The sequence below is a fragment of the Oncorhynchus mykiss genome, chromosome 18, assembly GCF_013265735.2.
Source record: "Oncorhynchus mykiss isolate Arlee chromosome 18, USDA_OmykA_1.1, whole genome shotgun sequence".
Lineage (NCBI taxonomy): Eukaryota > Metazoa > Chordata > Actinopteri > Salmoniformes > Salmonidae > Oncorhynchus > Oncorhynchus mykiss.
Genome location: NC_048582.1, coordinates 232,210 through 252,500, shown reverse-complemented (window position 1 = coordinate 252,500; position 20,291 = coordinate 232,210). Strand labels below are relative to the sequence as shown.

The following is a 20,291-nucleotide window of genomic DNA, read 5'->3' as shown; positions in this document are numbered from 1 at the left end:
TGTTCTGTGTTCCTAAAGAGGATAATCCCTAGCGAGCAGAGCAGCACCAATAACTCTAACACACACACACACACACACACACACACACACACACATAACGCAACACAGAAGGGTGACTAATCACTCTGCATACATACTAATTTACATAATTAATTCATAATCACCTCTGCTAAAGTTTTTCCAAGAGTTTGTTGTTGCTAGAGAACAAACACAGGTGTACTGTGGGTAATGTAGTTGTTATATGACTAAGTCAGGATATAAACTAATAGGTTGTGGGTAATGTAGTTGTTATATGACTCTAAGTCAGGATATGAACTAATAGACTGTGGGTAATGTAGTTGTTATATGACTCTAAGTCAGGATATAAACTAATAGGCTGTGGGTAATGTAGTTGTTATATGACTCTAAGTAGGTAATGTAGTTGTTATATGACTCTAAGTCAGGATATAAACTAATAGGTTGTGGGTAATGTGGTTTTTATATGACACTAAGTCAGGATATAAACTGATAGGCTGTGGGTAATGTAGTTGTTATATGACTCTAAGTCAGGATATAAACTAATAGGCTGTGGGTAATGTAGTTGTTATATAACTCTAAGTAGGTAATGTAGTTGTTATATGACTCTAAGTAGGTAATGTAGTTGTTATATGACTCTAAGTCAGGATATAAACTAATAGGTTGTGGGTAATGTAGTTGTTATATGACTCTAAGTAGGTAATGTAGTTGTTATATGACTCTAAGTTAGGATATTAATTAATAGGTTGTGGGTAATGTAGTTGTTATATGACTCTAAGTAGGTAATGTAGTTGTTATATGACTCTAAGTTAGGATATTAATTAATAGGTTGTGGGTAATGTAGTTGTTATATGACTCTGAGTAGGTAATGTAGTTGTTATATGACTCTAAGTCAGGATATAAACTAAGAGGTTGTGGGTAATGTAGTTGTTATATGACTCTAAGTCAGGATATAAACTAAGAGGTTGTGGGTAATGTAGTTTTAGGGACTTTTTCTTCCTTATTTTCCTCTATTCCTCCAATTACTGATGACGGAAGGCATTAACTTTCAATCAAGATTGGTTCTGTCCTGCACTCTGACCTCTCTGGGAAGTTATTGCAGCTCAAGTGATTTCCTCGCTAAGACAACCTTGACATACCTCTACTTTTCAACCAATCACATTTGTCTGTGGTGACCCGGGTTAATCAGTGGTTAAATGATTTGTATGGACTTTTGCTACACTGTGAAGGGAATCCAGATTGATACTGAGCTACGGAGTCTGGATTTTCCACAGACAACTTTAGGCATCACATTCACATTGCAGCACGTCATGCTCTTGAACCCCTGATGTCACTTCCTGTAGACCGTCTTTGTCATGTCACTTCCTGTAGACCGTCTTTGTCATGTCACTTCCTGTAGACAGTTTTTTTGTGCTAGGAATGGATTGAGATCGAGCTGTGGGAGGATGAGAGAATGTCTCCCCTAAAAAAAGAGATACAAAAGTATGTGGACACCCCTTCAAATTAGTGGATTTGGCAATTTCAGCCACACCCGTTGCTGAAAGGTGTATAAAATTGAGCACACAGCCATGCAATCTCCATAGACAAACATTGACAGTAGAATGGCCTGTACTGAAGAGCTCAGTGACTTTTCAACGTGGCACCGTCATAGGATGCCACCTTTCCAACAAGTCAGTTCATCAAATTTCTGTCCTGCTAGAGCTCCTGCCGGGCAACTGCTAGTGCTGTTATTGTGAAGTGGAAACGTCTAGGAGCAAAAACGGCTCAGCCCGTGAAGTGGTAGACCACATAGGCTCACAGAATGGGACCGCCGAGCGCTGAAGCGGGTAGAGCGTTAAAAGGCTGTTATAGCAGCAAAGGGGGGGTCCAACTCCATATTAATGCCTTCCCAGAAGAGAGGAGGCTGTTATAGCAGCAAAGGGGGTCCAACTCCATATTAATGCCTTCCCAGAAGAGAGGAGGCTGTTATAGCAGCAAAGGGGGTCCAACTCCATATTAATGCCTTCCCAGAAGAGAGGAGGCTGTTATAGCAGCAAAGGGGGTCCAACTCCATATTAATGACTTCCCAGAAGAGTGGAGGCTGTTATAGCAGCAAAGGGGGTCCAACTCCATATTAATGACTTCCCAGAAGAGTGGAGGCTGTTATAGCAGCAAAGGGGGGTCCAACTCCATATCAATGTCTTCCCAGAAGAGTGGAGGCTGTTATAGCAGCAACGTGGGGACCAACTCCATATTAATGACTTCCCAGAAGAGTGGAGGCTGTTATAGCAGCAAAGGGGGGTCCAACTCCATATTAATGACTTCCCAGAAGAGTGGAGGCTGTTATAGCAGCAAAGGGGGGTCCAACTCCATATTAATGACTTCCCAGAAGAGTGGAGGCTGTTATAGCAGCAAAGGGGGGTCCAACTCCATATTAATGTCTTCCCAGAAGAGTGGAGGCTGTTATAGCAGCAAAGGGGGGACCAACTCCATAATAATGACTTCCCAGAAGAGTGGAGGCTGTTATAGCAGCAAAGGGGGGTCCAACTCCATAATAATGACTTCCCAGAAGAGTGGAGGCTGTTATAGCAGCAAAGGGGGGTCCAACTCCATATTAATGACTTCCCAGAAGAGTGGAGGCTGTTATAGCAGCAAAGGGGGGGTCCAACTCCATATTAATGACTTCCCTGAAGAGTGGAGGCTGTTATAGCAGCAAAGGGGGGACCAACTCCATATTAATGACTTCCCTGAAGAGTGGAGGCTGTTGTAGCAGCAAAGGGGGGTCCAACTCCATATTAATGTCCATGATTTTGGAATGAGAGGTAAGAAGAGCAGGTGTCCACATACTTCTGGTCATGTAGTTTACTCTGTTTTAGTGACTGGAGGGAGGGACCTTCATGATAACAGGTTCACTATGTACAACTCTACATACCTCTTCAGCATTTACTTTACTGTCTGGTGTGTTATCTAACATAGCTGACTGTCTGGTGGATAGATAGATGTGTGTTATCTAACATAGCTGACTGTCTGGTGGATAGATAGATGTGTGTTATCTAACATAGCTGACTGTCTGGTGGATAGATAGATGTGTGTTATCTAACATAGCCAGACCAGAGAGTAGACCTATTTAATACCTGATGAGAACTAAAACCACCTCAGTGCTTCATGTCTCCTCTAAGTGTTTTACCTTTTGTCTTTCTTCTCCTCTTATGTGAAAGACTTAGTACTTCAGTATTAACTCAGACTAGTACTTCAGTATTAACTCAGACCAGTACTTCAGTATTAACTCAGACTAGTACTTCAGTATTAACTCAGACCAGTACTTCAGTATTACCTCAGACTAGTACTTCAGTATTAACTTAGACTAGTACTTCAGTATTAACTCAGACCAGTACTTCAGTATTAACTCAGACTAGTACTTCAGTATTAACCCAGACCAGTACTTCAGTATTAACAGACTAGTACTTCAGTATTAACTCAGACCAGTACTTCAGTATTAACTCAGACCAGTACTTCAGTATTAACCCAGACCAGTACTTCAGTATTAACAGACTAGTACTTCAGTATTAACAGACTAGTACTTCAGTATTAACTCAGACCAGTACTTCAGTATTAACAGACTAGTACTTCAGTATTAACTCAGACCAGTACTTCAGTATTAACTCAGACCAGTACTTCAGTATTAACCCAGACCAGTACTTCAGTATTAACAGACTAGTACTTCAGTATTAACAGACTAGTACTTCAGTATTAACTCAGACCAGTACTTCAGTATTAACAGACTAGTACTTCAGTATTAACTCAGACCAGTACTTCAGTATTAACTCAGACTAGTACTTCAGTATTAACTCAGACTAGTACTTCAGTATTAACTCAGACCAGTACTTCAGTATTAACTCAGACTAGTACTTCAGTATTAACCTCAGACTGTCTCTCTCTCTCTCTCTCTCTCTCTCTCTCTCTCTCTCTCTCTCTCTCTCCCTCTCTCTCTCTCTCTCTCTCTCTCTCTCTCTGTCTCTCTCTGTCTGTCTGTCTGTCTGTCTGTCTCTCTCTCTCTCTCTCTCTCTCTCCCTCTCTCTCTCTCTCTCTCTCTCTCTCTCTCTCTCTCCCTCTCTCTCTCTCTCTCTCTCTCTCCCTCTCTCTCTCTCTCTCTCTCTGTCTCTCTCTGTCTGTCTGTCTGTCTGTCTCTCTCTCTCTCTCTCTCTCTCTCTCTCTCCCTCTCTCTCTCTCTCTCTCTCTCTCTCTCTGTCTCTCTCTGTCTGTCTGTCTGTCTGTCTCTCTCTCTCTCTCCCTCTCTCTGTCTCTCTCTGTCTGTCTGTCTGTCTGTCTCTCTCTCTCCCTCTCTCTCTCTTTCTCTCTCTCTCTCTCTCTAGTCTGCAGCAGGTGTAAAGCGATTGATTTAACTTTGATTGATTAATAATTTCATCCGCCTTGGGTGTTTCCATGAAGCTAATTTAGACGACTTAATTAATACTATATTACCTCGGTTGGCACAGTCAAGGTTAAAGTGTGTTTATTAATTACAACTGTAGTACACTACACTTGAATCATACTTACTTTCCCCATGTATAATTTAGCTTTGATCTAGTGTGACGTTCAATTAACACTGTGTAGATTAGAAGCCCTGGGTCTATATAGGTTTAATGGACCACCAGCCCTGTGTAGATTAGAAGCCCTGGGTCTATAATGGTTTAATGGACCACCAGCCCTGTGTAGATTAGAAGCCCTGGGTCTATACAGGTTTAATGGACCACCAACCCTGTGGAGATTAGAAGCCCTGGGTTTATAATGGTTTAATGGACCACCAGCCTTGTGTAGATTAGAAGCCCTGGGTTTATAATGGTTTAATGGACCACCAGCCCTGTGTAGATTAGAAGCCCTGGGTCTATACAGGTTTAATGGACCACCAACCCTGTGGAGATTAGAAGCCCTGGGTTTATAATGGTTTAATGGACCACCAGCCCTGTGGAGATTAGAAGCCCTGGGTTTATAATGGTTTAATGGACCACCAGCCCTGTGTAGATTAGAAGCCCTGGGTCTATAATGGTTTAATGGACCACCAGCCCTGTGTAGATTAGAAGCCCTGGTCTATAATGGTTTAATGGACCACCAGCCCTGTGTAGATTAGAAGTCCTGGGTCTATACAGGTTTAATGGACCTGTGTAGATTAGAAGCCCTGGTCTGTACAGGTTTAATGGGCCACCAGCCCTGTGTAGATTAGAAGCCCTGGTCTGTACAGGTTTAATGGGCCACCAGCCCTGTGTAGATTAGAAGCCCTGGGTCTATACAGGTTTAATGGGCCACCAGCCCTGTGTAGATTAGAAGCCCTGGGTCTATACAGGTTTAATGGACCACCAGCCCTGTGTAGATTAGAAGCCCTGGGTCTATAATGGTTTAATGGACCTGTGTAGATTAGAAGCCGTGGGTCTATACTGGTTTAATGGACCACCAGCCCTGTGTAGATTAGAAGCCCTGGTTTATATAGGTTTAATGGACCACCAGCCCTGTGTAGATTAGAAGCCCTGGGTCTATACAGGTTTAATGGACCACCAGCCCTGTGTAGATTAGAAGCCCTGGTCTATAATGGTTTAATGGACCACCAGCCCTGTGTAGATTAGAAGCCCTGGGTCTATACTGGTTTAATGGACCACCAGCCCTGTGTAGATTAGAAGCCCTGGTCTATAATGGTTTAATGGACCACCAGCCCTGTGTAGATTAGAAGCCCTGGGTCTATACAGGTTTAATGGACCACTAGCCACTGTTAGACAATGCCTGGGTGTCTTCAGGTTTAAATGGCCACCAGCTGTGACAGACAGAAATCTGGTCGCTAGGGGCCTTTGACGCTGTCAGCATTAGGCACACATGGGGCATCTCTCTCTCTGTCTCTCTCTCTGATTCTCTCTTTCTCTGTCTCCCTGTCTCTCTCTCTTTGTCTCTTTGTCTCTCTCTCTCTCTCTCTCTCTCTCTCTCTCTTTCTATCTCTGTCTCTCTGTCTCTCTCTCTCGCTCTCTCTCTCGCTGTCTCTGTCTCTTTCACTCTCTCTGTCTCTCTCTCTCGCTGTCTCTCTCTCGCTCTCTCTCTCGCTGTCTCACTGTCTCTCTCTGTCTCTCTCTCTGTCTCGCTGTCTCTCTCTCTCGCTGTCTCTCTCTCTCGATGTCTCTCTCTCTGTCTCTCTGTCTCTCTCACTCTCTCTGTCTCTCTCTCTTTCTCTCATGAGCAGAAGGAAGACAGGGCATGTGTCAGACACTGGGCAACAGCTTTGGGAGGAGACGTGTCAGGGCAGAAAAAAACCCTCAACCCTTTATCAATTGCAGGACAAAGAAATCCCTATCAGGGTCCACCAGATGTGTCATGGATATCCTGTGGACAGAAAGTCGTGACTTCTACCAGATTGATCTCATCCATTCTCATCTCTCTCCTGTCATATGGGTTTTCTTGGTGGTCTCTGTTCTGTTACAAGGCCCCCCAGCTAAGATACAATAGTCAGTGTGATGGTCTCTGTTCTGTTACATGGCCCCCCAGCTAAGATACAATAAAACGTGTGATTGGCAGGCAGCGATTTGTGCTTCCTCCATCACAGACACTGTTATCTGCCTCTCTCCTGTCGTATTCACTGAACAATATACATTATCCTTTCACCCCCCTGCCTCCCTCCCACTGCCTCCCTCCCCCCTGCCTCCCTCCCCCCTGCCTCCTCCCCCCTGCCTCCTCCCCCCTGTCCTCCCTCCACCCCTCCGCCTCCCCTCCCTCCTACCGCCCTCCACCCCTCTGCCTCCCCTCCCCCTGTCCTCCCTCCACCCCTCCGCCTCCCCTCCCTCCTACCGCCCTCCACCCCTCTGCCTCCCCTCCCCCTGTCCTCCCTCCACCCCTCCGCCTCCCCTCCCTCCTACCGCCCTCCACCCCTCTGCCTCCCCACCCCCTGCCTCCCCTCCCCCTGTCCTCCATCCCTCCACCCCTCCTCCTCCCCTCCCTCCTACCGCCCTCCATATTCAATCCTGTCCTCCTCTCTCTCCCTCCCTCCCTCCTGTCCTCCTCTCTCTCCCTTCGCCCGGCTGTCATTACATCAGAACAACTCGTGTCAGGGAACAAATGGAGGGAGAGAGGTCAGGTAGACAGACAGACCTGAGAGTGAAGGTTGGAGCTACATCTAGTCGTTATTGGAGTGTCTGTTATGCTCTGTTGATGGAAGCTATATTTTAGGGCTGCTTAGAGATGGATCACAAGCTCGTACACTGAGCATTACCCTGTCAACACCACAAGCCCGTACACTGAGCATTACCCTGTCAACACCACAAGCCCGTACACTGAGCATTACCTTGTCAACACCACAAGCCCATACACTGAGCATTACCTTGTCAACACCACAAGCCCGTACACTGAGCATTACCCTGTCAACACCACAAGCCCGTACACTGAGCATTACCCTGTCAACACCACAAGCCCGTACACTGAGCATTACCCTGTCAACACCACAAGCCCGTACACTGAGCATTACCCTGTCAACACCACAAGCCCGTACACTGAGCATTACCCTGTCAACACCACAAGCCCGTACACTGAGCATTACCTTGTCAACACCACAAGCCCGTACACTGAGCATTACCTTGTCAACACCACAAGCCCGTACACTGAGCATTACCCTGTCAACACCACAAGCCCGTACACTGAGCATTATCCTGTCAACACCACAAGCCCGTACACTGAGCATTACCCTGTCAACACCACAAGCCCGTACACTGAGCATTACCCTGTCAACACCACAAGCCCGTACACTGAGCATTACCTTGTCAACACCACAAGCCCGTACACTGAGCATTACCTTGTCAACACCACAAGCCCGTACACTGAGCATTACCCTGTCAACACCACAAGCCCGTACACTGAGCATTATCCTGTCAACACCACAAGCCCATACACTGAGCATTACTCTGTCAACACCACAAGCCCGTACACTGAGCATTACCTTGTCAACACCACAAGCCCGTACACTGAGCATTACCCTGTCAACACCACAAGCCCGTACACTGAGCATTACCCTGTCAACACCACAAGCCCATACACTGAGCATTACCCTGTCAACACCACAAGCCCGTACACTGAGCATTACCTTGTCAACACCACAAGCCCGTACACTGAGCATTACCTTGTCAACACCACAAGCCCGTACACTGAGCATTACCCTGTCAACACCACAAGCCCGTACACTGAGCATTACCCTGTCAACACCACAAGCCCGTACACTGAGCATTAGTCTGTCAACACCACAAGCCCGTACACTGAGCATTACCTTGTCAACACCACAAGCCCGTACACTGAGCATTACCCTGTCAACACCACAAGCCCATACACTGAGCATTACCTTGTCAAGACCACAAGCCCATACACTGAGCATTACCCTGTCAACACCACAAGCCCATACACTGAGCATTACCCTGTCAACACCACAAGCCCGTACACTGAGCATTACCCAACATATTATCATGATACATATTCAGGATTGAAGTAACTCATGCTGGCCTTGACTTTACCCTGTAAATCTACAGCCATTAAACGCTGTAGGGGGAACAGCTGTACCAATGTTAGTAGGGTTTCAGAGGTGGTTCTCTCTCCCAGAGGAGAGGAGAGGAGATGAGATGAGATGAGATGAGATGAGAGGAGATGAGAGGAGATGAGATGAGATGAGATGAGATGAGATGAGATGAGAGGAGAGGAGAGGAGAGGAGAGGAGAGGAGAGGAGAGGAGAGGAGATGAGATGAGATGAGATGAGATGAGATGAGATGAGATGAGATGAGAGGAGAGGAGAGGAGAGGAGAGGAGAGGAGAGGAGAGGAGAGGAGAGGAGAGGAGAGGAGAGGAGAGGAGATGAGAGGAGAGGAGAGGAGAGGAGAGGAGAGGAGAGGAGAGGAGAGGAGATGAGATGAGATGAGATGAGATGAGATGAGATGAGATGAGATGAGATGAGATGAGATGAGATGAGATGAGAGGAGAGGAGAGGAGAGGAGAGGAGAGGAGAGGAGAGGAGAGGAGAGGAGAGGAGAGTGTTAGGGCACTACGGTGCTGTTATGTCTGGCTGGCTGATGTAAGAGTTGTGAAAACATCAGTAAGACCCACAGACAGTCATCGTCAGGTCTGTCTCTCATGGACCATAGGAGACAGAGACCGGGTGGTCCAGCTGTCCTCCATGGCTCTACTGTTACCATGGTAATGTGATGTCTTTATAGATCATGATCCTGTCTTCCAACTTCTCCCCCTCCCTCCCTCCCTCCCTCCCTCCCTCCCTCCCTCCCTCCCCCTCCAGTGGGATGCGATAACAGAGATGGATGAACAGAACCGACCTATCCATACCTTCCAGGTGTGTCATGTGATGGAGCCCAACCAGAACAACTGGCTACGGTCCAATTGGATCCAGCGCCAGGAAGCACAGAAGGTAATATACAATAATATATAGTATAATACTAATAATATATAGTATAATACTAATAATAATATATAGTATAATACTAATAAAATACAGTATAACACTAATAATAATATATAGTATAATACTAATAATATACAGTATAACACTAATAATAATATATAGTATAATACTAATAATATACAGTATAACACTAATAATAATATATAGTATAATACTAATAAAATACAGTATAACACTAATAATAATATATAGTATAATACTAATAAAATACAGTATAACACTAATAATAATATATAGTATAATACTAATAAAATACAGTATAACACTAATAATAATATATAGTATAATAACAATAATAATATTCAGTATAATACTAATAATAATATATAGTATAATACTAATAATATATAGTATAATACTAATAATATACAGTATAACACTAATAATAATATATAGTATAATACTAATAAAATACAGTATAACACTAATAATAATATATAGTATAATACTAATAATATACAGTATAACACTAATAATAATATATAGTATAATACTAATAAAATACAGTATAACACTAATAATAATATTCAGTATAATACTAATAATAATATACACCAGACAGCACAGAAGGTAATATATAATAATATATATTATAATTGATAGTATAATACTAATAATAATATACACCAGGCAGCACAGAAGGTAATATATAATAATATATAGTATAATTTATAGTATAATACTAATAATAATATACACCAGACAGCACAGAAGGTAATATATAATAATATATAGTATAATTTATAGTATAATACTAATAATAATATACACCAGGCAGCACAGAAGGTAATATATAATAATATATAGTATAATTTATAGTATAATACTAATAATAATATACACCAGACAGCACAGAAGGTAATATATAATAATATATAGTATAATTTATAGTATAATACTAATAATAATATATGCCAAGAAGCACAGAAGGTAATATATAATAATATACAGTATAATACTAATAATAATATACACCAGGTAGCACTGAAGGTAATATATACTAATATACAGTATAATACTAATAATAATATACACCAGGTAGCACTGAAGGTAATATATACTAATATACAGTATAATACTAATAATAATATACACCAGGCAGCACAGAAGGTAATATATAATAATATATAGTATAATTTATAGTATAATTGTAATAATAATATACTAATAATTATAATGTAATATATAACCCAGGTGTGTTGCAGGTAATAAAAGGTGTATGTGGTGTTACCTTCAGGTGTACGTGGAGCTGCGCTTCACCCTGAGAGACTGTAACTCCATCCCTTGGGTGTCTGGTACCTGCAAGGAGACCTTTAACCTCTTCTACCTCCAGACAGAGGAGGCACACGCCGCCGCCACCCGCTTCAGACCCGCCGACTACGCCAAGGTATAGTTTTAGAGAATCCTACTTGTTACTTTTTTATTACAACTCTTATTTGACCAGGTAAGTTGACTGAGAACACGTTCTCATTTACAGCAACGACCTGGGGAATAGTTACAGGGGAATGAAGGAGCCAATTGGAAGCTGGGATGATTAGGTGGCCATGGTATGAGGGCCAGGTTGGACATGTTAAACCCGGACACCGGGGTTTAACACCCCTACTCTTGCGATAAATGCAATGGGATCTTTAATGACCTAAGAGAGTCCCCCGTTTAACGTCACATCTGAAAGATCCCACAGGACTATGTCCCCAATCACTGCCCTGGAACATCTCCTTAGACCAGAGGAAAGAGTGCCTCCTACTGGCCCTCCAACACCACTTCCACCAGCACCTGGTCTCCCATCCAGGGACCGACCAGGACTAACCCTGCTTAGCTTCAGAAGCAAGCCAGCGGTGGGATTCAGGGTGGGATGCTGCTGGCTAATTTTTACTTATTGGACTTTTTGACTCATCATATATTGACATAGTGTTCTTCTCTTTCATATACCTTATTTACATGTTATTATCTGTGTGACAGACAAAGACAAAACAAAACCTGACCTAGTGTTCTTATTGGACTGTTTTCATAGCTGTTTCTATAGCTGTTGTTACTGAGGAGAGTTATTCCATAGCTGTTGTTACTGAGGAGAGTTATTTCATAGCTGTTGTTACTGAGGGGAGTTATTTCATAGCTGTTGTTACTGAGGAGAGTTATTTCATAGCTGTTGTTACTGAGGAGAGTTATTTCATAGTTGTTGTTACTGAGGAGAGTTATTTCATAGCTGTTGTTACTGAGGAGAGTTATTTCATAGCTGTTGTTACTGAGGAGAGTTATTTCATAGCTGTTGTTACTGAGGAGAGTTATTTCATAGCTGTTGTTACTGAGGAGAGTTATTTCATAGCTGTTGTTACTGAGGAGAGTTATTTCATAGCTGTTGTTACTGAGGAGAGTTATTTCATAGCTGTTGTTACTGAGGAGAGTTATTTCATAGCTGTTGTTACTGTTGCTGAGGAGAGGTATTTCATCATTTAATGGTGCTGTGACACTACTACCCAGGTGCATATGATGAAAAACATGTTGATATGATTTGATTTGAAGGTGGACACCATCGCTGCCGATGAGAGCTTCACACAGACGGACCTGGGCGACCGCGTTCTGCGCCTCAACACGGAGGTGAGTTTGGTTGAATATTATATTCATTACGTTCTTACAGAGTGATCTTTTGTCTCTTTGTTTTCTCTCGAGATATTTATTTAAAAGAAAATATATATATATATTCATTAGATTTTCAGGGCAGAACTACAGATTTTTACCTTATCAGCTCAGGGATTCGATCTAGCAACCTTTCGCTAGGCTACCTGCCACCTCTACACTCTAACCACTAGGCTACCTGCCACCTCTACACTCTAACCACTAGACTACCTGCCGCCTCTACACTCTAACCACTAGACTACCTGCCGCCTCTACACTCTAACCACTAGACTACCTGCCTCCTCTACACTCTAACCACTAGACTACCTGCCTCCTCTACACTCTAACCACTAGACTACCTGCCTCCTCTACACTCTAACCACTAGGCTACCTGCCTCCTCTACACTCTAACCACTAGACTACCTGCCGCCTCTACACTCTAACCACTAGACTACCTGCCTCCTCTACACTCTAACCACTAGACTACCTGCCTCCTCTACACTCTAACCACTAGACTACCTGCCTCCTCTACACTCTAAACACTAGGCTACCTGCCTCCTCTACACTCTAACCACTAGTCTACCTGCCGCCTCTACACTCTAACCACTAGGCTACCTGCCACCTCTACACTCTAACCACTAGACTACCTGCCGCCTCTACACTCTAACCACTAGACTACCTGCCTCCTCTACACTCTAACCACTAGACTACCTGCCGCCTCTACACTCTAACCACTAGACTACCTGCCTCCTCTACACTCTAACCACTAGACTACCTGCCTCCTCTACACTCTAACCACTAGACTACCTGCCTCCTCTACACTCTAAACACTAGGCTACCTGCCTCCTCTACACTCTAACCACTAGGCTACCTGCCTCCTCTACACTCTAACCACTAGACTACCTGCCTCCTCTACACTCTAACCACTAGACTACCTGCCTCCTCTACACTCTAAACACTAGACTACCTGCCACCTCTACACTCTAACCACTAGACTACCTGCCTCCTCTACACTCTAACCACTAGACTACCTGCCACCTCTACACTCTAACCACTAGGCTACCTGCCACCTCTACACTCTAACCACTAGGTTCTAACCACTAGACTACCTGCCACCTCTACACTCTAACCACTAGGCTACCTGCCACCTCTACACTCTAACCACTAGACTACCTGCCTCCTCTACACTCTAACCACTAGGCTACCTGCCTCCTCTACACTCTAACCACTAGACTACCTGCCTCCTCTACACTCTAACCACTAGGCTACCTGCCTCCTCTGCACTCTAACCACTAGGCTACCTGCCACCTCTACACTCTAACCACTAGACTACCTGCCTCCTCTACACTCTAACCATTAGACTACCTGCCGCCTCTACACTCTAACCACTAGACTACCTGCCTCCTCTACACTCTAACCACTAGGCTACCTGCCTCCTCTGCACTCTAACCACTAGGCTACCTGCCACCGCTACACTCTAACCACTAGACTACCTGCCTCCTCTACACTCTAACCATTAGACTACCTGCCGCCTCTACACTCTAACCACTAGGCTACCTGCCTCCTCTACACTCTAACCACTATGGCTACCTGCCTCCTCTACACTCTAACCACTAGACTACCTGCCTCTTCTACACTCTAACCACTATGGCTACCTGCCACCTCTACACTCTAACCACTAGACTACCTGCCTCCTCTACACTCTAACCATTAGACTACCTGCCGCCTCTACACTCTAACCACTAGGCTACCTGCCTCCTCTACACTCTAACCACTATGGCTACCTACCTCCTCTACACTCTAACCACTAGGCTCCCTGCCTCCTCTACACTCTAACCACTATGGCTACCTGCCTCCTCTACACTCTAACCACTAGACTACCTGCCTCCTCTACACTCTAACCACTAGGCTACCTGCCTCCTCTACACTCTAACCACTAGGCTACCTGCCTCCTCTGCACTCTAACCACTAGGCTACCTACCTCCTCTACACTCTAACCACTAGACTACCTGCCTCTTCTACACTCTAACCACTAGGCTACCTGCCACCTCTACACTCTAAACACTAGGCTACCTGCCACCTCTACACTCTAACCACTAGGTTCTAACCACTAGACTACCTGCCTCCTCTACACTCTAACCACTAGGCTACCTGCCACCTCTACACTCTAACCACTAGGCTACCTGCCTCCTCTACACTCTAACCACTAGGCTACTTGCCACCTCTACACTCTAACCACTAGGCTACCTGCCTCCTCTACACTCTAACCACTAGGCTACCTGCCTCCTCTACACTCTAACCACTAGGCTACCTGCCTCCTCTACACTCTAACCACTAGACTACCTGCCTCCTCTGCACTCTAACCACTAGGCTACCTACCTCTTCTACACTCTAACCACTAGGCTACCTGCCACCTCTACACTCTAAACACTAGGCTACCTGCCACCTCTACACTCTAACCACTAGGTTCTAACCACTAGACTACCTGCCTCCTCTACACTCTAACCACTAGGCTACCTGCCTCCTCTACACTCTAACCACTAGACTACCTGCCTCCTCTGCACTCTAACCACTAGGCTACCTACCTCCTCTACACTCTAACCACTAGACTACCTGCCTCTTCTACACTCTAACCACTAGGCTACCTGCCACCTCTACACTCTAAACACTAGGCTACCTGCCACCTCTACACTCTAACCACTAGGTTCTAACCACTAGGCTACCTGCCTCCTCTACACTCTAACCACTAGGCTACCTGCCTCCTCTACACTCTAACCACTAGGCTACCTGCCTCCTCTACACTCTAACCACTAGACTACCTGCCTCCTCTGCACTCTAACCACTAGGCTACCTACCTCCTCTACACTCTAACCACTAGACTACCTGCCTCTTCTACACTCTAACCACTAGGCTACCTGCCTCCTCTACACTCTAACCACTAGGCTACCTGCCTCCTCTACACTCTAACCACTAGACTACCTGCCTCCTCTACACTCTAACCACTAGGCTACCTGCCTCCTCTACACTCTAACCACTACGCTACCTGCCTCCTCTACACTCTAACCACTAGACTACCTGCTCCTCTACACTCTAACCACTAGACTACCTGCCTCCTCTACACTCTAACCACTAGGCTCCCTGCCTCCTCTACACTCTAACCACTAGGCTACCTGCCTCCTCTACACTCTAACCACTATACTACCTGCCTCCTCTACACTCTAACCACTAGGCTCCCTGCCTCCTCTACACTCTAACCACTAGGCTACCTGCCTCCTCTACACTCTAACCACTAGACTACCTGCCTCCTCTACACTCTAACCACTAGACTACCTGCCTCTACACTCTAACCACTATGGCTACCTGCCTCCTCTACACTCCAACCACTAGACTACCTGCCTCCTCTACACTCTAACCACTAGGCTCCCTGCCTCCTCTACACTCTAACCACTAGGCTACCTGCCTCCTCTACACTCTAACCACTAGGCTACCTGCCTCCTCTACACTCTAACCACTAGGCTACCTGCCTCCTCTACACTCTAACCACTAGACTACCTGCCTCCTCTGCACTCTAACCACTAGGCTACCTACCTCCTCTACACTCTAACCACTAGACTACCTGCCTCTTCTACACTCTAACCACTAGGCTACCTGCCACCTCTACACTCTAAACACTAGGCTACCTGCCACCTCTACACTCTAACCACTAGGTTCTAACCACTAGACTACCTGCCTCCTCTACACTCTAACCACTAGGCTACCTGCCTCCTCTACACTCTAACCACTAGACTACCTGCCTCCTCTACACTCTAACCACTAGACTACCTGCCACCTCTACACTCTAACCACTAGGCTACCTGCCACCTCTACACTCTAACCACTAGGTTCTAACCACTAGACTACCTGCCACCTCTACACTCTAACCACTAGGCTACCTGCCACCTCTACACTCTAACCACTAGACTACCTGCCTCCTCTACACTCTAACCACTAGGCTACCTGCCTCCTCTACACTCTAACCACTAGACTACCTGCCTCCTCTACACTCTAACCACTAGGCTACCTGCCTCCTCTGCACTCTAACCACTAGGCTACCTGCCACCTCTACACTCTAACCACTAGACTACCTGCCTCCTCTACACTCTAACCATTAGACTACCTGCCGCCTCTACACTCTAACCACTAGGCTACCTGCCTCCTCTACACTCTAACCACTATGGCTACCTGCCTCCTCTACACTCTAACCACTAGACTACCTGCCTCTTCTACACTCTAACCACTAGGCTACCTGCCTCCTCTACACTCTAACCAACCACTAGGCTCCCTGCCTCCTCTACACTCTAACCACTATGGCTACCTGCCTCCTCTACACTCTAACCACTAGACTACCTGCCTCCTCTACACTCTAACCACTAGGCTACCTGCCTCCTCTACACTCTAACCACTAGGCTACCTGCCTCCTCTGCACTCTAACCACTAGGCTACCTACCTCCTCTACACTCTAACCACTAGACTACCTGCCTCTTCTACACTCTAACCACTAGGCTACCTGCCACCTCTACACTCTAAACACTAGGCTACCTGCCACCTCTACACTCTAACCACTAGGTTCTAACCACTAGACTACCTGCCTCCTCTACACTCTAACCACTAGGCTACCTGCCACCTCTACACTCTAACCACTAGGCTACCTGCCTCCTCTACACTCTAACCACTAGGCTACTTGCCACCTCTACACTCTAACCACTAGGCTACCTGCCTCCTCTACACTCTAACCACTAGGCTACCTGCCTCCTCTACACTCTAACCACTAGGCTACCTGCCTCCTCTACACTCTAACCACTAGACTACCTGCCTCCTCTGCACTCTAACCACTAGGCTACCTACCTCCTCTACACTCTAACCACTAGACTACCTGCCTCTTCTACACTCTAACCACTAGGCTACCTGCCACCTCTACACTCTAAACACTAGGCTACCTGCCACCTCTACACTCTAACCACTAGGTTCTAACCACTAGACTACCTGCCTCCTCTACACTCTAACCACTAGGCTACCTGCCTCCTCTACACTCTAACCACTAGACTACCTGCCTCCTCTGCACTCTAACCACTAGGCTACCTACCTCCTCTACACTCTAACCACTAGACTACCTGCCTCTTCTACACTCTAACCACTAGGCTACCTGCCACCTCTACACTCTAAACACTAGGCTACCTGCCACCTCTACACTCTAACCACTAGGTTCTAACCACTAGGCTACCTGCCTCCTCTACACTCTAACCACTAGGCTACCTGCCTCCTCTACACTCTAACCACTAGGCTACCTGCCTCCTCTACACTCTAACCACTAGACTACCTGCCTCCTCTGCACTCTAACCACTAGGCTACCTACCTCCTCTACACTCTAACCACTAGACTACCTGCCTCTTCTACACTCTAACCACTAGGCTACCTGCCTCCTCTACACTCTAACCACTAGGCTACCTGCCTCCTCTACACTCTAACCACTAGACTACCTGCCTCCTCTACACTCTAACCACTAGGCTACCTGCCTCCTCTACACTCTAACCACTACGCTACCTGCCTCCTCTACACTCTAACCACTAGACTACCTGCTCCTCTACACTCTAACCACTAGACTACCTGCCTCCTCTACACTCTAACCACTAGGCTCCCTGCCTCCTCTACACTCTAACCACTAGGCTACCTGCCTCCTCTACACTCTAACCACTATACTACCTGCCTCCTCTACACTCTAACCACTAGGCTCCCTGCCTCCTCTACACTCTAACCACTAGGCTACCTGCCTCCTCTACACTCTAACCACTAGACTACCTGCCTCCTCTACACTCTAACCACTAGACTACCTGCCTCTACACTCTAACCACTATGGCTACCTGCCTCCTCTACACTCTAACCACTAGACTACCTGCCTCCTCTACACTCTAACCACTAGGCTCCCTGCCTCCTCTACACTCTAACCACTAGGCTACCTGCCTCCTCTACACTCTAACCACTAGGCTACCTACCTCCTCTACACTCTAACCACTATACTACCTGCCTCCTCTACACTCTAACCACTAGGCTACCTGCCACCTCTACACTCTAACCACTAGGCTACCTGCCTCCTCTACACTCTAACCACGAGGCTACCTGCCTCCTCTACACTCTAACCACTAGGCTACCCTGCCGCCCCTACACTCTAACCACTAGGCTACCTGCCTCCTCTACACTCTAACCACTAGGCTACCTGCCTCCTCTACACTCTAACCACTAGACTACCTGCCTCCTCTACACTCTAACCACTAGGCTACCTGCCTCCTCTACACTCTAACCACTAGACTACCTGCCTCCTCTACACTCTAACCACTAGGCTACCTGCCTCCTCTACACTCTAACCACTAGGCTACCTGCCTCCTCTACACTCTAACCACTAGACTACCTGCCTCCTCTACACTCTAACCACTAGACTACCTGCCTCCTCTACACTCTAACCACTATGGCTACCTGCCATTCACTACACAGAGGAGAGGGACACGTGGCATGTTGAATCTATAATAATATATATGGACTCTTAGGGTAGAGGCCATGTTGAATCTATAATAATATATATGGACTCTTAGCGTAGAGGCCTCGCCACAGGTCTTTACGGAACCATGTTGAATCTCCCTGTTTCTGCCCTTATAATAGATGCTGTTTGAGAGGTCATATCATCGTGTAGCCTACGCTCTACTGTAAGCCTATGACATATAAAAACGTTTGTTTGATTTGAGGTCAGAGAGGTCGGCCCCGTGACCCAGAAGGGCTTCTACCTGGCGTTCCAGGATGTGGGGGCGTGTATCGCTCTGGTCTCCGTCAAGGTGTTCTATAAGGTATTGTGATCTATTTACAGTGCCTTGCGAAAGTATTCGGCCCCCTTGAACTTTGCGACCTTTTGCCACATTTCAGGCTTCAAACATAAAGATATAAAACTGTATTTTTTTTTGTGAAGAATCAACAACAAGTGGGACACAATCATGAAGTGGAACGACATTTATTGGATATTTCAAACTTTTTTAACAAATCAAAAACTGAAAAAATTGGCCGTGCAAAATGATTCAGCCCCCTTAAGTTAATACTTTGTAGCGCCACCTTTTGCTGCGATTACAGCTGTAAGTCGCTTGGGGTTTGTCTCTATCAGTTTTGCACATCGAGAGACTGACATTCTACCCACTTTTCATTTAATTAAAAAAATATATAATTCAAACAAGTGTTGTTTTTTTCACCAATTTGGACTATTTTGTGTTTGTCCATGACATGAAATCCAAATAAAAATCCATTTAAATTACAGATTGTAATGAAACAAACACTCCAAGGGGGATGAATGCTTTTGCAAGGCCCTGTACTGACTTTCTATCTCTCTCCTTATCGAAGCGCTGTCCATCCACTCTGAGGAACCTGGCAGCGTTCCCAGACACGGTACCAAGGGTCGACTCCTCCTCGCTGGTGGAGGTGCGGGGAGCGTGCGTGGAGAACGCAGAGGAGAGGGACACGCCCAAACTGTACTGTGGGGCGGACGGGGACTGGCTGGTTCCTCTGGGGCGATGCGTCTGTAGTCTGGGACATGAGGAGATTGACGGAATCTGCCAGGGTGAGTTGTGGCTAACATTGGGCTCAGATATCAGTTCAACGTCTAGTTTTGATTTATATTTGGTTGAGTTGTCAAAATACGTGAATTCAACGTGAATTCAACGTGAATTCAACGTGAATTCAACGTGAAATCAACGTGAAATCAACGTGAATTCAACGTGAAATCAACGTGAAATCAACATGAAATCAACGTGAATTCAACGTGAAATCAACGTGAATTCAACGTGAATTCAACGTGAAATCAACGTGAATTCAACGTGAAATCAACGTGAATTCAACGTGAAATCAACGTGAAATCAACGTGAAATCAACGTGAAATCAACAAAAAAATTCACCACGTCATTGGATTTAGGTTAGACGTTGGGTGACAACAATAAGAAATGGCAAATCCAATCAGTTTTACACATTGATTCAACATATTCTACCCTTTAGTCTATACCCTTTATCATCACGTGGAATTATTTTGTTGAAATGACATGGAAACAACGTTGATCAAACCAGTTTTTTGCCCAGTGGGTTCATAGTGCTTTATATTGTTGTGTGCTTATTCGGGCTGACCCCAATTAGTCGACT

General features: G+C 45.5%; 1 protein-coding gene across 1 annotated transcript in view; it reads left to right on the top strand.

Moving 5' to 3' along the window:
* LOC118941053 (ephrin type-A receptor 6-like) overlaps positions 1-20,291 on the top strand; it is an 81,658-nt gene that overhangs the window by 28,366 nt on the left and 33,001 nt on the right. The window contains exons 3-7 of the mRNA XM_036951392.1: positions 9,294-9,422; positions 10,714-10,863; positions 11,997-12,071; positions 18,863-18,961; positions 19,503-19,719. Of these exons, the coding sequence (XP_036807287.1) occupies positions 9,294-9,422; positions 10,714-10,863; positions 11,997-12,071; positions 18,863-18,961; positions 19,503-19,719 (670 nt within the window). The remainder of the gene's footprint in view (positions 1-9,293; positions 9,423-10,713; positions 10,864-11,996; positions 12,072-18,862; positions 18,962-19,502; positions 19,720-20,291) is intronic.